This window comes from Octopus sinensis, unplaced genomic scaffold (assembly GCF_006345805.1).
Source record: "Octopus sinensis unplaced genomic scaffold, ASM634580v1 Contig19321, whole genome shotgun sequence".
NCBI classification, from domain to species: Eukaryota; Metazoa; Mollusca; class Cephalopoda; order Octopoda; family Octopodidae; genus Octopus; species Octopus sinensis.
The window spans coordinates 395,235-410,100 of record NW_021836291.1 but is presented as its reverse complement, the minus strand read 5'-3'; the positions used below and the strand labels follow the sequence as shown (position 1 = coordinate 410,100).

The 14,866-nt window shown below is 37.7% G+C and overlaps 1 protein-coding gene across 1 annotated transcript; it reads right to left on the bottom strand.

Moving 5' to 3' along the window:
* Nucleotides 1-5,382: 5,382 nt before the first annotated feature.
* On the bottom strand, nucleotides 5,383-14,866 carry LOC115232106 (importin subunit alpha-3-like). Its single transcript, XM_036500247.1, has 7 exons — nucleotides 14,322-14,866; nucleotides 13,052-13,298; nucleotides 9,327-9,418; nucleotides 8,919-8,937; nucleotides 6,724-6,852; nucleotides 6,060-6,680; nucleotides 5,383-6,027 (listed from the first exon to the last, which is right to left on the bottom strand). The coding sequence occupies exons 1-7, from the start codon at nucleotides 14,864-14,866 to the stop codon at nucleotides 5,383-5,385; spliced, it is 2,298 nt and encodes a 765-aa protein (XP_036356140.1).

Genomic DNA, 14,866 nt, shown 5'->3' with positions numbered 1-14,866 from the left:
CTTAATGGGAAAAGAAACATTGCATGTAAATTTTTATCAGGCAAACGGATTGTTAAACACCGCATTTATGCACCCAGCAAAACATAAAAATACATAAATAAGGTATAGGAAAAATTCTGGCGGCGAATTTATAAACAGATTGATATACAACCAGATTGATTACATAATCTGTTGAGCTAAAGACAAAGCACTTTTCACCGACGCAGGGGGGTCAATCATCGACATTGTCAACAAAACGGTCTTCTAAAATAGTTCCAGACCTTTGGGTGTTTTGAAAACAAGTAATCTTGCGGAGAAGAACAATTCTCTGGCAAATTCTGGGATGTTTCCATTAACCATTATTGAGTAATTGACAAGACAGCGTCCAGCTTCTGAGATGTAAGTGAACGTAAGGTCTTTAATATGGCCAAGACGTAACTCCTCCAAGCCTCCGCCTCATTTATTTATTTATTTATTTACCCCCGGCCCCTTCAATTGAAGGAAGCCGGTGGCTAACAAGAACGTTAGGGCCAATGTCGGACGCTCCCAAAGATCCCCGATCGTGATCCGGTGTTCCGAGGAAGTAGAAGGCGGGCCTGGACAGGAGAAAAGGTCGTTGAGGGAATAGGAAGGGGTTATTTCACCAAGACCGATTTTATGCGATAATCGTGTAGGCCAGTATGGTGGCCACAGCGGAGACGAGCCAAGTTCACTCGGGCTTCTCTTGAGAGGGAGGATTCGATCTTATTAATTGGCGGCGGAAGGCGTCCCAGAAGCTTGTTTATTCCAAGACATCTGATTGCCCTCGTAGCCACCAGGTCGTGAATCCCCTTCTGGTTAATGTCCGGAGGGGATCGTATAAGCTTGCGGACTTTGTCCGCGAGGGTCGGAACTATTCTCCTGTTGTTAGTGGAGTGCCAGAGGAAGTAGCCAGGGTGATTTAGGGTTCGGCATTTGTCAAGAAATTGCAGCCCGAGCATTTCAAAATGGTCACTGATTGGAAGGATTTTCGATTCCCAATGTAGGTGGTCGGTAGGTGTCGTTTTTAGACAGCCGGTAATAATTCGTAATGCTGAGTTTTGAGTTCTCTGAAGTTTTTCAAGGTTTGTATTAGATAAGCAGGAACCCCAAGCAGGGATGGCGTAGTTCATAGTTGTTCTAATAAACTGCTTGTATACAGTTGTTAGACTTTCCTTATCCTGCCCAAATGAAGTCCCCGCAATAGCTCGGAGCACATTGAGTTTTTTCTGGGATTTTCCACAGATATATGAAACATGTTTCGAGAAGGACAAACAGCAATCAAATATCAGACCCAAGATTTTGGGGGATTTTTCAACTGGGAGTGGAGTGTTGTCTAGGAATAGTTTAGGCTCTAAGTTGAACTGACGGCGGTCAGTTGTGAATAGCGTAACAGATGATTTGGAAGGAGAAGGTTGAAGAAGATTGCATTTCAGCCAGGACGAAAGAGTGTTCATGTGTTCCTGCAGAAATCCAGAAGCGGTGATTATGTTTTGGTGGCGGGAGGCAAAAATTAAGTCATCAGCGTAGGAGAGAAGTAGAGTATTATTGTTCGTCGGGATATTTGACAGATGTAAGTTAAATAAGGCAGGTGAAAGGACCGAGCCTTGGGGAACTCCGTTAGGCAAGTATTTGTAGCGTGAGTAAGAAGACATGATTGTGGTGCGACCAAGACGCCCAGAGAGAAAAGAGAGTAGCCATGACTTTATTTGGTGGGGGAATTCCGTATCGGTTATTTTCCTACACAGAACGTGTCTTGACGTTCTGTCAAATGCCTTTTCAATGTCGATGGATGCAATAATTGTTCTTTGAGGTGGCTTATGATTGTTAAACCCATCCGCAATGAATTGTGTCAGTTTTGAAAGATGGGTGGAAGTGGAATGCAAAGAACGAAAGCCATGTTGAGATTCAGCAAATGGGAGGAAAGGTTTTATGATGCTCAATACAACTCGCTCTGTTATTTTTGAAACCACTGAGATCAAAGAGATAGGTCGAAAAGAGGAGGGGTCAGAGGTATCACGATTTGGCTTTGGGATAGGGATGATGGTAGATTTCTTCCAAAGCATAGGAACCAGACCGTGGTTGATCGAGTATTCGATTAAATTGGTCAGAGCCAGAAAGCCATTAGGACGCAGATTTTTTAGGTGGTGGATGGCAAGGCCATCAGGACCTCTGGCGTTAGAATTCCGCGAGTTAACAACAAGTTGCCTGGTAAATGATTCTGGGATGTTAATATAGTCAGTAGAATTGTCATTTGACTTATAATGTGATTTTCTTACGAAACGGAGATCCTTTGGGGTAGGAAGGTGACTGATTTTTGCATAATGGCGAATTAGATGTTGGCTTGATCCTGGAAAGATAGGACAGATTTTTTGGTCGAGATACCGGTGGCATGTGAGAGGGGACATGTTTGCCTCGTGTGAATTTTCTTGAGGGTTCTCCAGAAAGCACGGGATCCAGTATTTGGGGTTATTGAAGTGATAAAATCATTCCATTCGTCAGTTTTATGTTTCTTGATTAATTCGTCAATTTGTTTGTTGATTTCTGCTAGAGATTCTCCATTTCCATTGATAGAAGTCGTCGATTTGATCCTCCGCCTCATAGTCAGTCGGTGCATCTGTCTGCTTCAGAATTAAGGTATTCATGACCTCGGGGGTACTGTGTTATCACACCTGATAACGCGTACGGCTTTCCACACGTCGCCCTCCAGAAGTTTCTAGTTTACTCTCTCCTTCAGATTGTCGGCGATATCCTCAGGTTTCGACCTCATTGTCATTAAACAGATGTTCAAGTATTGAGTGTATGTTTTGAGTCATAACTAGGGCAATTTTTTGCCTAAAATGCCTTTTTGCACCAAAAGGTCTATTTATTTAAATAATTAATTTAAGCTATAATTTAATTAAAATAGATTTATCTACAACGAGTTATAAATGCCTTAAATGCTTAAAAAATTGTTAAGGTCCTAAAAAATTTTTTTAAGGTCCTAAAAATTTTTTTAAGGTCTTAAAAATTTTTAAAATAAATTATTTTTAAATGTTACAAAAAAATATTTTAAAAATAACAAATTAGGCACGCTATAAATTACTTTTTTGTGTTCAAATGCCACGTGTACGTTCTACAATAAAGTCTAAAGCTCTAAAAGCCTATGAAACTTACGTAAAAGAATTCACAGTGATTAAAGGCAGTCTATATTGTAAAATATGTATGATCTACGTCAATGCATCAAAAAATATTATATTGATCAGCATAGACAATCTACAAAACATCTAAAGCTTTTGAGTAATTTAAAATTATTTTTTTTAGATAACAATGAAGGATTCCAACAATCCTTAGATTCCCTATTCAACGGTCAAACCGAAACGGAAGACTTTCAGAGTATGCCGATGGAAGTTGCCAAAGCCTTTTCTGAAGCAAACATTCCTCTTCATAAGCTCAATAATCCAAGCTTAAAGGGATTGTTTGAAAAATTGAATATTTCGCTTCCTTCCCAGTCAGCCTGTCGCAATTGTATTCCTGCAATCAGTGAACAAAAATATCCAAGTATAAAAGTGATCTAAGGTTAACAAATGATTAATTTTTAGATCTCAAAAGATTTTTATGGTTGTTGACGAGGGTGACGTAAATGGACAGAAGTTTGTAGTTGTTCTCATTGGGAATATCGCTTATCCAGAGAAGACCTATTTAATTTCGTGTGAACCTTTATATGAATCTGTAACTGCTAACACAATTCTTCAGATTATCGATGAAGAGATTAAAAAATTCGAGATTATACGCAATAATTTTCTTCTTTTTCTTTCTGATGCAGCCCCGTATATGATTTTGGGTAGTTTGTTGAATTATTTTTAGCCGGAAAAACATTGAAAATGCTTTATCCTAGGATGTTCCATGTAACATGTGTTGCACATTTGTTACATAATTGCTGTCTCAGAGTAAAGGCGTATTATTCGGACGTTGATAATCTTATTGCGACTATAAAGACATCAATAGTGAAAAACAAAACTAGAAAAAAAATGTTTTCTACAATTGGTTATCCGCCCGACGTCATCATAACTAGATGGGGTAGTTGGCTGCAAGCAGCATACTATTATGCAAATAATTTTGTATCAATTGCTGAAATTGTGGAGAATTTCAAAGACGACGGAATATTAGTTAAAAAAGTAAAACAAGCAATTGAATCGCCAACCTTAAGAAAAAGTCTAATGGAAATAAATGAAAATTATCAGATACTTAATCAAATATTGAAAAAAATGGAATCCACAAGTTATACAATAAATGATGCACATTCAGATCTTTGTTTGTTAAAATTTCCGTCTGATAATGCAGAAATAAATGAATACATACAAAAAAGATTACACAAAAATGACATAGAATCAATTATAGAAATGGAGAAAAGTAATATCTCCCCTGAAGAATATGGACTAATAAGAAAATGTCAGTGTACATCATCAACCGTTGAAAGAGCATTTTCTATGCTTAAAAAATTAATTACTAAAGATAGAGGTTTCAATGCGGAAAATGTCAAAAATTATTTAATACCTTACTATAACAAATAATTTTTTACGACTTTTTGATTTAATACCTTATTAAAATGTGCCTAAAAATGTAGAATAAAGTCCTAAAAATTAAAAATAAAGTCCTAAAATGCCTATTTTTAAGGTCCTAAAAATAAATTTTAAGTGCCTGAAAAAAATTGCCCTAGTCATAACTTATAACTGCTAAAATTCATTTTGCTTCCTTTCAATTAAGTTGAGCCGGGAGTTTGCTTCTTTATGATTGTTACTCATTCCGTTGTAAATACTCCGAGTGCGACAGATCCAAGGCATATAAGTTTTAGCCAGGCTTCCCAACTGTCAGAGGACAGTTCAATGGCATCTGAAAGACACGTTGCTGTGGCAATTTGTACTACTTTAGGGATTTATACTGGGATCTTCCAGACTTTCCGGAGGTTCAAGATCTTCAAGAGAATGTGGTCAGTATGTGGCAGTGTAAAATTTGGCTGAGCAAGGTTTTCGGGGGACCTCCTTTCTAATACAAAAGAGGCACAGCCAACTCGACTGCGTCTCATTTTTATGCAGCCCAAGTGGGCAAATGATTCACATGGCGTGCAGTTGAATTTCCAGATATTCAATTGTCCACAAAAGAGACATGCATGAGTTGTCCTTTCTGACTTTTTCCACTTCGTCTTCTTTTCGTTCTTTATTTTCCATCTGAGATTTTCGTTGATCACACCTCACCACAGTCACGATAATTGTCTACTTTAAGAGTACTTAGGCTCCCATCATAGGAATAAAGAAAACAATTTAGTAATAAAGAATTTCAAACAGCAATCAAAGAACTCGTCACATCATATTAGTAGAAGAAGTATCAGCATCAAGAGACATTTCATTAGACTAGGAATATATAATATAAATTAACCGAGAAATGTTTTTTAATGATGGCAGCAGCAAAGTTGGCAACTCTGATCGAATCAGAATACTGTAAATCCTCAATAAGAGTAAGACCGTCGCAGGTCTCCACCTCAATGGCGACTTGTTCAAACAGTCCCGTCTTATGTGCAGCACACATCATTGCGTATATGCACTTTAAAATGTCCACCTGCAGAGCAAAATCACCAATCAGGAGAAGCTGACACAATTGTGGCACAAAGTCATCCATTTTAAGGACATAGGTCATGTGATCGACTGTCCCGCCAGAAAGGATATTCCTAAAAACCCAGCAGGCCTCTGTCTTGACGACTGTTTTGTCAGTAATGAGACGGGAAAAAATGAGAGGAAGAATCTGTGCGTCAATGAAGGACTGTATTTGTGACTGAGTGCCCGCAGCAAGATTAGACATGAACCAAATCGTCTCCTTTCTGAAATTTACGGTAGGAGAATTAATAAGAGGAATCAAGAGAGGAAGCATGCCATTGTCGAGAATAGCCTGAGTGTAAGAGTGGTCCTTGTGTGAGGATATGTTCCCAAATATACGAATAAGAGGAGGATAGAATTCATTCAAATCCATACAAAAAATATTCTTGAGGATAGGAATAAAATCTACTCTCAAAAAGAAGGCATACCGTTGTTGATTATAATGGGGATGTACTCTTCGCTCGCGTCTGAAGCATATGTCAAAGCCCACAGTCCGTCCACGATGGTCAATATATCATTCGAACACAACATTCCTCGCACGTAGGGGAGGACTCTCAGAATAACTTCCTTCATTGGAGGAGGATCCTTGTAGCGACATAAATTTGAAAGCGCCCACGAATATGTCCGGAGACTATCAATTTGAGTGTCTGTGGTGATGAGGGACAGAAGGGCGTCCATATATCCCCCATGAATACACAAGTCTCGGAATTGAGCACAATCCCCCGTTATATTCCCCAATGCCCACACAGCCTGAGTGGCGATAGTCCCATACTCCGGCCGAACGAGGTTAATCAGGTGTGGGACTGCCTGACAATCCACCACGGCCTTCGTATGCTCAAAGTCGCTGGAAGCTATGTTTGTGATTGCCCAGGTCGCTCGGAATTGGAGATTCGGTCGTTGAAACTCAGTTAAGCACCTGACGAGGATTGGAATGACGTTGTGCTTCATTATCAAGTCCAGCGGAGGATTTATTATCGACAATTTGAGGCGGATTGTCTCCAAGTGCTGTTCAAGTTCGTCCAGGGAACAATTGGGCAAATTTGCAAGAATTCCCTCGAACTTGATGTACTATAAAATCACTTTTATTAATTCAAACGTCCATGGAGTGTATTTCTTCTGCATTTGAACTGGGCGTGTCGTTCATGTTCCTCTTTTTTGAAAACTTATTTTCTTGTTTTGATTTTCGCAGTTCAACAAATGCTTCATTTCTACGACGACGGAGGTCCTGGAAATATTGATATTAAACATAAACGTTGCATTTCCCTTCATTTTTATATTTTTCTTGGCGCTCAGACATGACCACAAGATAACGCTATGTTTTTTTGAATTATATTTGTTCAATGTGATAAAATATAATTGAAAGTAATAAACTGAAATTTATTTAATAAAATAAGTATTAATCATGTTATCTTTCAAAAATAATCTCACATTTTCGTTCGATAAATATAAGAATAAATCTACAATATAAGGTTTTCCGAGTTAATTCTTGCATATAAGCAAGAGTTTTTCCAAGGAGGCGGATCAATAGCAAAGAGAAGAAAGTTGGAACGAAAATTGATAAGATAAGATATTTTGTCTATATCTTTATCAACCAAAAAAACTGATATACGATCGTTCAATTAATAGAAAATCTAACAAAAAAATAAGTGAATATCAAAACATGGCTCAATCCTGAAAAAGATAAATAAAATAACGATTGAACTCAGTGACTCTTTTTATCGGAAAATACTTAAATATGTTTCCTTTGTCGAGCAGGAAATAATAATTGTCGTATGTCATAGTCTCCGGGTTGTTGATACCGTCCAAGCTGATAAATCTGATTTATCACATGATAACATCAACAGCCCGGACGCTATGACATACGACAATTATTAATAAATAGAACCTCGACTTTTTTAGACCTTCGACACTAATGCTTGAAGCGTCAACACTAATGCTTGCGCTTTCGACGTCAAAGCTCGGAAAATCTTCTAATTTGAACTTGATTTTTTAAAAATATATTCCAGAATTACGAATACAAGACGTGTTGTTCTATAGAAATGAGGATACCTTTGGGTTAGCTACATGCCACTTTTTAGTGTTGAATTAAATCCACATCTTCTCTACAGTTGAGTATGTGCCTGTGTCGTGGGATCGATAATCGCTTAAAAGTATAAAAGTATTAAAACAAGATAATTTATTCTAATATGTGCGCAACCATGGTCGTTTAAATCTTCTGTTAAATATCTTTATTATCAATGGAAATTAAATAATGTGCCCTTTCTAGGAATCAGTGCGACCCTATCGGTCCACTGCTTTTCTCTCTCAGTATTGACTCTGCCGTACACAAAGCCGAGTCTACTTTCATCCTGTGGTATCTTGATGATGCAACCATCGGGAGGGGGCCGCTGATATTATGATTGAGGATATTTTCAACATAATTCCCACCCTTTGTGAAATCTGACTGGAAGTAAAGGCTTATAAATATTTCTTGTTCGCCCAAAAAATTCGGTTTCGCACTAAGCAAATTGCATCTTCGCCTGCCGGGGCTGACAACCACACCCATTGATGATGTTCTTTTCTTGGCCACCCCCATGAACCAAAGCCAATTCATGAAGTCCAAATTGGTCACTGATTTTACAAATAAACTCATGCTGCTTGATACTCACTACAGATTTTTCATGCTCAGAGTAAACCTTATGCTGCCAAGACTTCTATACTTGCTGCGAACTGCTCAATACAATCTGACATAACTATAATGCTGTATCCGACAATAATGGAGGATATTTTTTGCAGTATAGAACTCCAAAAACGGACTGGGTCTCCTATATACTATTTATTTCCTTTGCACTTGAAAACTCCTGTTTGACAGTCGAGTAGAATGAAGATGCAGTAGAAAGAACAGATGACTATATTAGAAGCATGTTGAGCAGCTTCATGGAGAAGTACTCTTAAAAAATTTACTCAAAACAGAAAATCACAAATAGTTCCGGGGTCTATGAAAAAAACATTGTCTTTAAAAAATAGACTTATGTCGAAACTTAAAAGATGCTGGGATCCCCTAGACAGAACTCTACTGAAACAAGAATAAGTGCTATTGAAAAATCACTTTGTCATACATCTCAAATTGAAAAGCTTGGTTACGCCAGGCAAAAATGCTTCATCCAAAACACCCCAAATTTTGAAAAGCCTACAGTAAAATAACTGGAACCCAAACAAAGGCTGAAGTAATTCGTTCGAGACTTCTGGGAAGATGCCTGTCGAGTCAAGAAGAAACTACCGAACTTCTCCGCAATCCATCTGCCTCCTTACCAAAGTCTCCTTCAGCAAACTACACAAGCAGATTGAAACGTTACAAATTACTGAGTCTGAGATTTGGGAAGAAATAAGGCCAGTCAAAAATGTGGCCCGAGAGTATGACAAGATTTCAATGGTTTGCTTCCAGCATGCAACAAATTGTTTGGTGTTTGCTCAAAAACCTTTTCAATTTCAGTCTCCAGAGAAGGTGCGTTCCAAAACCTAAGAAACCTGAAGAAGTCCTAATTTGGTCTACATCAAATATAATGGAGATAATCATTTATAGAAGGCCAGTACTGCATATAAAAAAGAATCAATTGGAAATGAAACTATAAATCTATTTAGAGCGAATAAAAGAGTGGATGGCAGTGAAGTACTTGACTGTCACTGTCAATAGAGTATCAAGAAGTGTAAAAACCTTACCATATACGATTGAATCTATTCTGAAGACCCAATCGCTTTTGTATCTGGGAGTCCAATTTTCTGAAAATGAAAGGTGTGAGAAAGGCATTATCCTAAGGAAAAAACGGTGTACACAAATTATAATGTGCCTAATCAAATTTCGCCTACTCTCGGACACTGTGTTATTAATTTTCCGGGTAGCTATTCTTCCTGTTCTGATGTATGAGCTTGAAGTGTGGATCTTGAACCCTTCTAAGGCAAGAATTATAAAACTACTGGAAAAACGAAATTAGCGCACAAAATGGCTTTTGGTGTATATCTGACAGAAAAAATACCGAGCAGTCACGAAACTTTTCCAATGTGGGAGACCTTGACGAAAGTCAGTTCCAATAGTTTCTAAGTGTGTAAGGCCTATTACTGGCTCTTAATTTTATGTCCGGTATCTCTTTATGCAAATAAACCTATCTATCATCAGTACGGAACGTTTGCTGTTTTGCTAATTGACTTTTTAAATCGGTATGTTGAGTTTTGTAAAACTTTGGAAAGATGAAAAGAATTAAGTCCATATTAGTTAGAGTACCTCTCAAAAATAGTGAGATTATAAGTAATCACAAAAAGATGGTCCCGTGATCGGAGATGCGGGAATTCCACGACTAAAAAAATATTAAAAACACCAACGAATTTAGTCTACATTCAATTTCTCTGACTTTGATGTTACTAATTGTCTTGACTGAACTCCACATGATTTCTGCGGCAATAGATGTCCGAGGCCTAATTATGCATGTTTAAGAATGTAACCATATAGTTGGTAGAATATTTTGTTTGTTAATTTTTTGTCCCCACACAATGATCTCTCCACCAATTATTTGTTCAGTTATATTTTTACATTCTGAAAATAATAATTAAAGACTCAGACGTAACATATCGTTCATTTTTTCATACAAATCCTCTTGGTCGTGGTCAAGCGATATGATCAGTTGGGGAATTATTTTTAGTTGTTTTACTAGACTGAGATCAGATATCTGAAATATTGAGTCTTTTTTGAGCTTGTGGTATTCTGAAGGGCTATCATTTATATATTTATTCAAATATTGTAAGGAGTCCCCCCAAAATACCATTGTACGATTACATAACATTTCTTCAATCCTAATATTTGCAAAAATAGAAACTGACCTTTTGATAAAAAAGAACAAAATTATGTCCGCTCGAGTATTTTTCTGATCTATAAAGTTTTTTATATATGAATCATTTGTCCAGCAGTTCAAATCAATGTTTTTTCCTCCTATATGAAAATATTTGTCGGGAAATAATTCAATCAATTCAGTTATTAGTCCCATCAAAAAAGTATATGTTGTTTCTTTAGCCGGATTCATCATTGGTAAATTATTTTTACATTCGGACAATAACTCTGGATAACCATACCCCCAGGACTTTGCATTATCTTTTCATTATAAAGTGACAGTCTGCACCTGGCATCCCAAATTCAGGAATTACTCGGATTCCTCTTACTCCTGCATATTGAATTATTTCTTTTACGTCATCAGCTGTGTAAACTAATTTGGGACTATACGCTCCCTTTGGATTTGATTATAAAATAAAACTTTTTTAAAGTCAGGATATTTGTCAATGACAAACGGGAATGATTCGTTGCCGACAATATGCCAGTGAAGTACATTCATTTTGTTATATGCCATTGCGTCCTACATATTAAAATCATTAACACCAAGTTCTTCATTATCGTTTCTTTGGGCAAAAAATGTCGGGAGGAATCCAAAAGCATTCCTCTATATGAATGCTTAGGAAAGTCAAAAATATTTGTGTTTGGAACAAGAAACTGTAATTATTAACTGCATCACAACTTTTCCGTTATCCAAGCGACAAATCAGCTGACTGAATGATTCTAATCCTCGCAAGATTCCCCATACTGACTGAGAAGTTATGGTAATTTCTCCATGAATAATATTGAGTGTATCTGCCTGCATTATTTCCCACGAAACATACAATTTTCATTCATGTCTACTTCAGGAATATCTTGGCACTTTCCGGGAAAAATTATTTTAATAATTGATGTGACCCCATTAATGGAGCCATTGACAGGAGGATTGCACTTAAGCTGAGTGTTCGAAATAATATCAGTATAGCGAGAAAATGCAGATTTGAGAACAAAACAAGAATTGTTAAAAATAGTGTCGAAATTTAGATTTTCAACATTCAAGAAGAACATTTGTTGATAATTTATTCGTGCTGAATAGGGTTTGGGCACAATTGAACCAATTGATGATAAAAATATAAGAAACAGTATCATTATCAAATGTGACGAACGAATGATTTATAAATTATTAGCACTACGCGATTTTATCGGTCACGAAAAAGCGTGTGTAGCGCAATAGGTCAGATCCTGGTGCACTTTCTTCATTTTCATGTCGCTTAACATGTTGTGATCCTCTTTTGAATTCCTCGTCAAGGACAATGTTGTCATTGGTCGGTCTCTAAAGTGTAGTGGGTCCAAAGCTAAGTGATCCTTCATGACTGCGTTCGCAGGCCCATACATGTTCATCGGTTTCAAAAATAACAGATATGCCGACTATCCATTTTCTTGAAAACAATTTTGGCTAGTGTCTTTCGATTCGTCCTTATTAAACCTAGTAACATTTTGCATTATCCTTAAAAGACTCAATTTTCTTTATTTTGACTTGTGTTTTTTTGTACGGAATTTGTTTATTACGAAAAAAAGGATTCTGTCAAGTGTTTGAAAGCTTCATGGACGGGAAGCCGACGCGATCGAGAAAGAATTAGAGCGTACTATCGCAAGGGATATCCGCTCGAAAAACCATCTTGATTCGCGGGCGTCGCCTGTGATAGCAGACATGCGGGACCTGATCTCCTGAACAAAGCTGATTGCCTTACTGCCCAAGGAACCGGAAGTCTCAACCGCGAATGGAAGGAATTGGAACTTCTCCGTAAGTGAGGAGTACTTCCGCATCTTTTTGCATTTCGCGGTTGTGACAATAGATCCAGAGGCGGATGCGGATATCGGCAGGTTCTGAGGCAAGAAAGAGTCCACACACTTGTGTTCTGTTTATTGATTTTAGGCGTATAACTTTTTTGCTTTGATGGCTGCTTTTTTCTTTTGCAGTCTCAGCTTTGTTTGTCTTTCGTCCTGACGAGTCCACAATATTTCCGTTCGAGATGGGACTTGCCCTTGTATAGGATATACCTGCGTCGACTTTTTTTCATAATCGCTCATAAACTCTGCTTCTCGCCCTGGATCTGTCTCCGCTTATGCTGAAACTAAGAAAACCGCAAAGTATGCTTCCTTAGTCAACACTTGCTGCTTTGTACTCTGACTTTCGAAACCAGCAGCATAATTGGCCAAAAAGCTCTCAAATTCCTCTCAAAGATTGGTTAAATCATCTTGAAAAGTCACGACAATCGTGAAACGAGCTGGCTTTTTCAATGGATATCGCTTGAAAATTTCCTGTCCTTCCACTCGGCGACTAATCTAAATTAAACTTTTCTCTTTTCAATATTAAAAAAAACTAGGACTATATAAACTATTTTTTGGTTAATAATCGTATATTTAGGATCTCCACGATATAGGTCCACTAGCTCTACCACCGAGGGGAAGCCCACTGAATCAAGAGTTCGTAATATAACATTGTTAACAACGGAGTGTCGAGAAGCTTGCCTAGCACTTTGTTTGTAAGAGAGTAAGTAGACACCTTTGACGTCAACAATTTTTCTACATCTGCAACGATGTTGTTCCCAGATGTAAGTCCGAGTCTCAGTGCAGTACCGATGCGCATGTAGTCATTCTCTAATAATGTTCCGAGGGCAGCAATTGGCATAGCATTCAGCCCTGAATTGCAGTGTGGCAAAGCTGCAGAACGTAAACAGGCATGACGATGCTGATTGCAAGATTTTCTGAGGTGGATTCGCAACGTAAACTGTTTCAGCTTTGTTAGAGTGATGCTTGGAGTGAGAATTTTAATCCTGAATTCTTATATAAACTAATGAAAAATTATGAATATCAAACTTGGTGAATTTGTGGAAACTTTCTGACACTCTCAAGAAAATTTTGAGTATTTATTTCGAATTGTAACTTATTTCGAGTACTAAGGATTTTTTTGATGATGCAATTTACGAAATTGAAAATTTAATCCAAACAAAATTGAATGCTGTTAATCTAATTAATGCTTCTCCTGGTGCATCTCGCTGTTGGTCGGAGATATCAGCAGTCCCCATGAGGCGCAGGCGTAGGAGATGGACGGTTCAAGGTATTGGCAACTTTGATTAAAGAAGAGTTCAACTGAAGAGTTTTTTTTATTTTTCAAAGATCTGAAAACATGAGAGGAAACATATAAACGTTTACATATTCTAGAATCTAGATCTTGGTTCCTGTTTTTATTTTTTTAATTATTGATCTATCTGTGTCAAAACATTTAGTTTAAAGTGAGAATTTGTCATTAATAGTTGTTGAAATTCTTCAAAAACCGATGTTTTAATTTTCTTGAATTATAAGAACTGACAATAACTCTTTGTTCTGTCTGTCTTCATAATCAAAGTAAAAAATGTAAGGAGACCAGGGGGAGTATATCTAATTTTTATTTATTAAATCACCAAGATGTTGGACAGTGTTATTTATAGATGTTGGAAAGTTATTAAATAGACATTCAGAATCACCGTCTTAACCATTAACTAACGTGTTCAGGTGATTCCGACACTTCTCAACAGTCGAGCCATCTTTTCACGATGTTCAGACCGTGACCCCACACACTTTCTGTATGTACGGTGAAATGCTTGTGGTCCATCTCCACGATCCCTCCCACTTGCCTCTACAAGAGACTCCAGTGTTCGATGGACAATTTTCCTGTCGGTATGGTCCTTCAGTAGGTTTATGGATTTTTCTTGGATTTTCTCGATTTTTAGTTGGTTCGTTGCCGCCAGGTTACAGCCCCAAGCAGCACATGCATAGCCTTTTGTTGGCTCGATATACTGCTTGTAAAGGGTCTCTACCCCTGGCGGACAAGTTCTTCCACAGTCCAAAGAAAGGCTTTCACAAAATTGATTTTCTTTATACAAGTTGACACGATCGATTCAACATGAGGTGAAAAACAGAGGAAAGTATCAAACGTTACACCCAATATCTTCTGTGTTTTCTTTTGTGGTATTGGGACTCCATTCAGCGTGACTTCAATAGTTTTCGTCCCCATCTTCCTGTTTTTCGTGAATAGGGTGACTGCTGACTTTTCGGAACATGCATGTAGTCTGTTTTCATATAGCCATCCATATAAGTTGTCCAGTATTCTTTGTAGTCTTTCCTTCGCGTATTCGACATTTACATCCCTAGATGCGACAACTATGTCATCGGCATAGGAGAGTAGTATGTCATTATTATCCATAGGAACCGGGAGATCATTCAGAAACAAGTTGAAGAGGGTCGGGGATAATGGAGAACCCTGGGGTACACCATTGGGCAATAAGCGTGATCTTGAACTCTCGTTCCCGACGCACACTTTCCCACGACGTCCGCTCAAAAATTTCGCTATCCATAGCGTCAT

What these genes read in the sequence shown, in the direction of transcription:
- LOC115232106 (XM_036500247.1), bottom strand. Translation starts at nt 14,866, where the DNA reads ATGACGCTATGGATAGCGAAATTTTTGAGCGGACGTCGTGGGAAAGTG. An exon ending in GAAGAACTTGTCCGCCAGGG is followed by an intron (nt 13,299 to 14,321) that starts GTAGAGACCCTT and finishes ATAAGAATTCAG; the next exon opens with GATTAAAATTCTCACTCCAA. An exon ending in GGAACAACATCGTTGCAGAT is followed by an intron (nt 9,419 to 13,051) that starts GTAGAAAAATTG and finishes TTTTTTCCTTAG; the next exon opens with GATAATGCCTTTCTCACACC.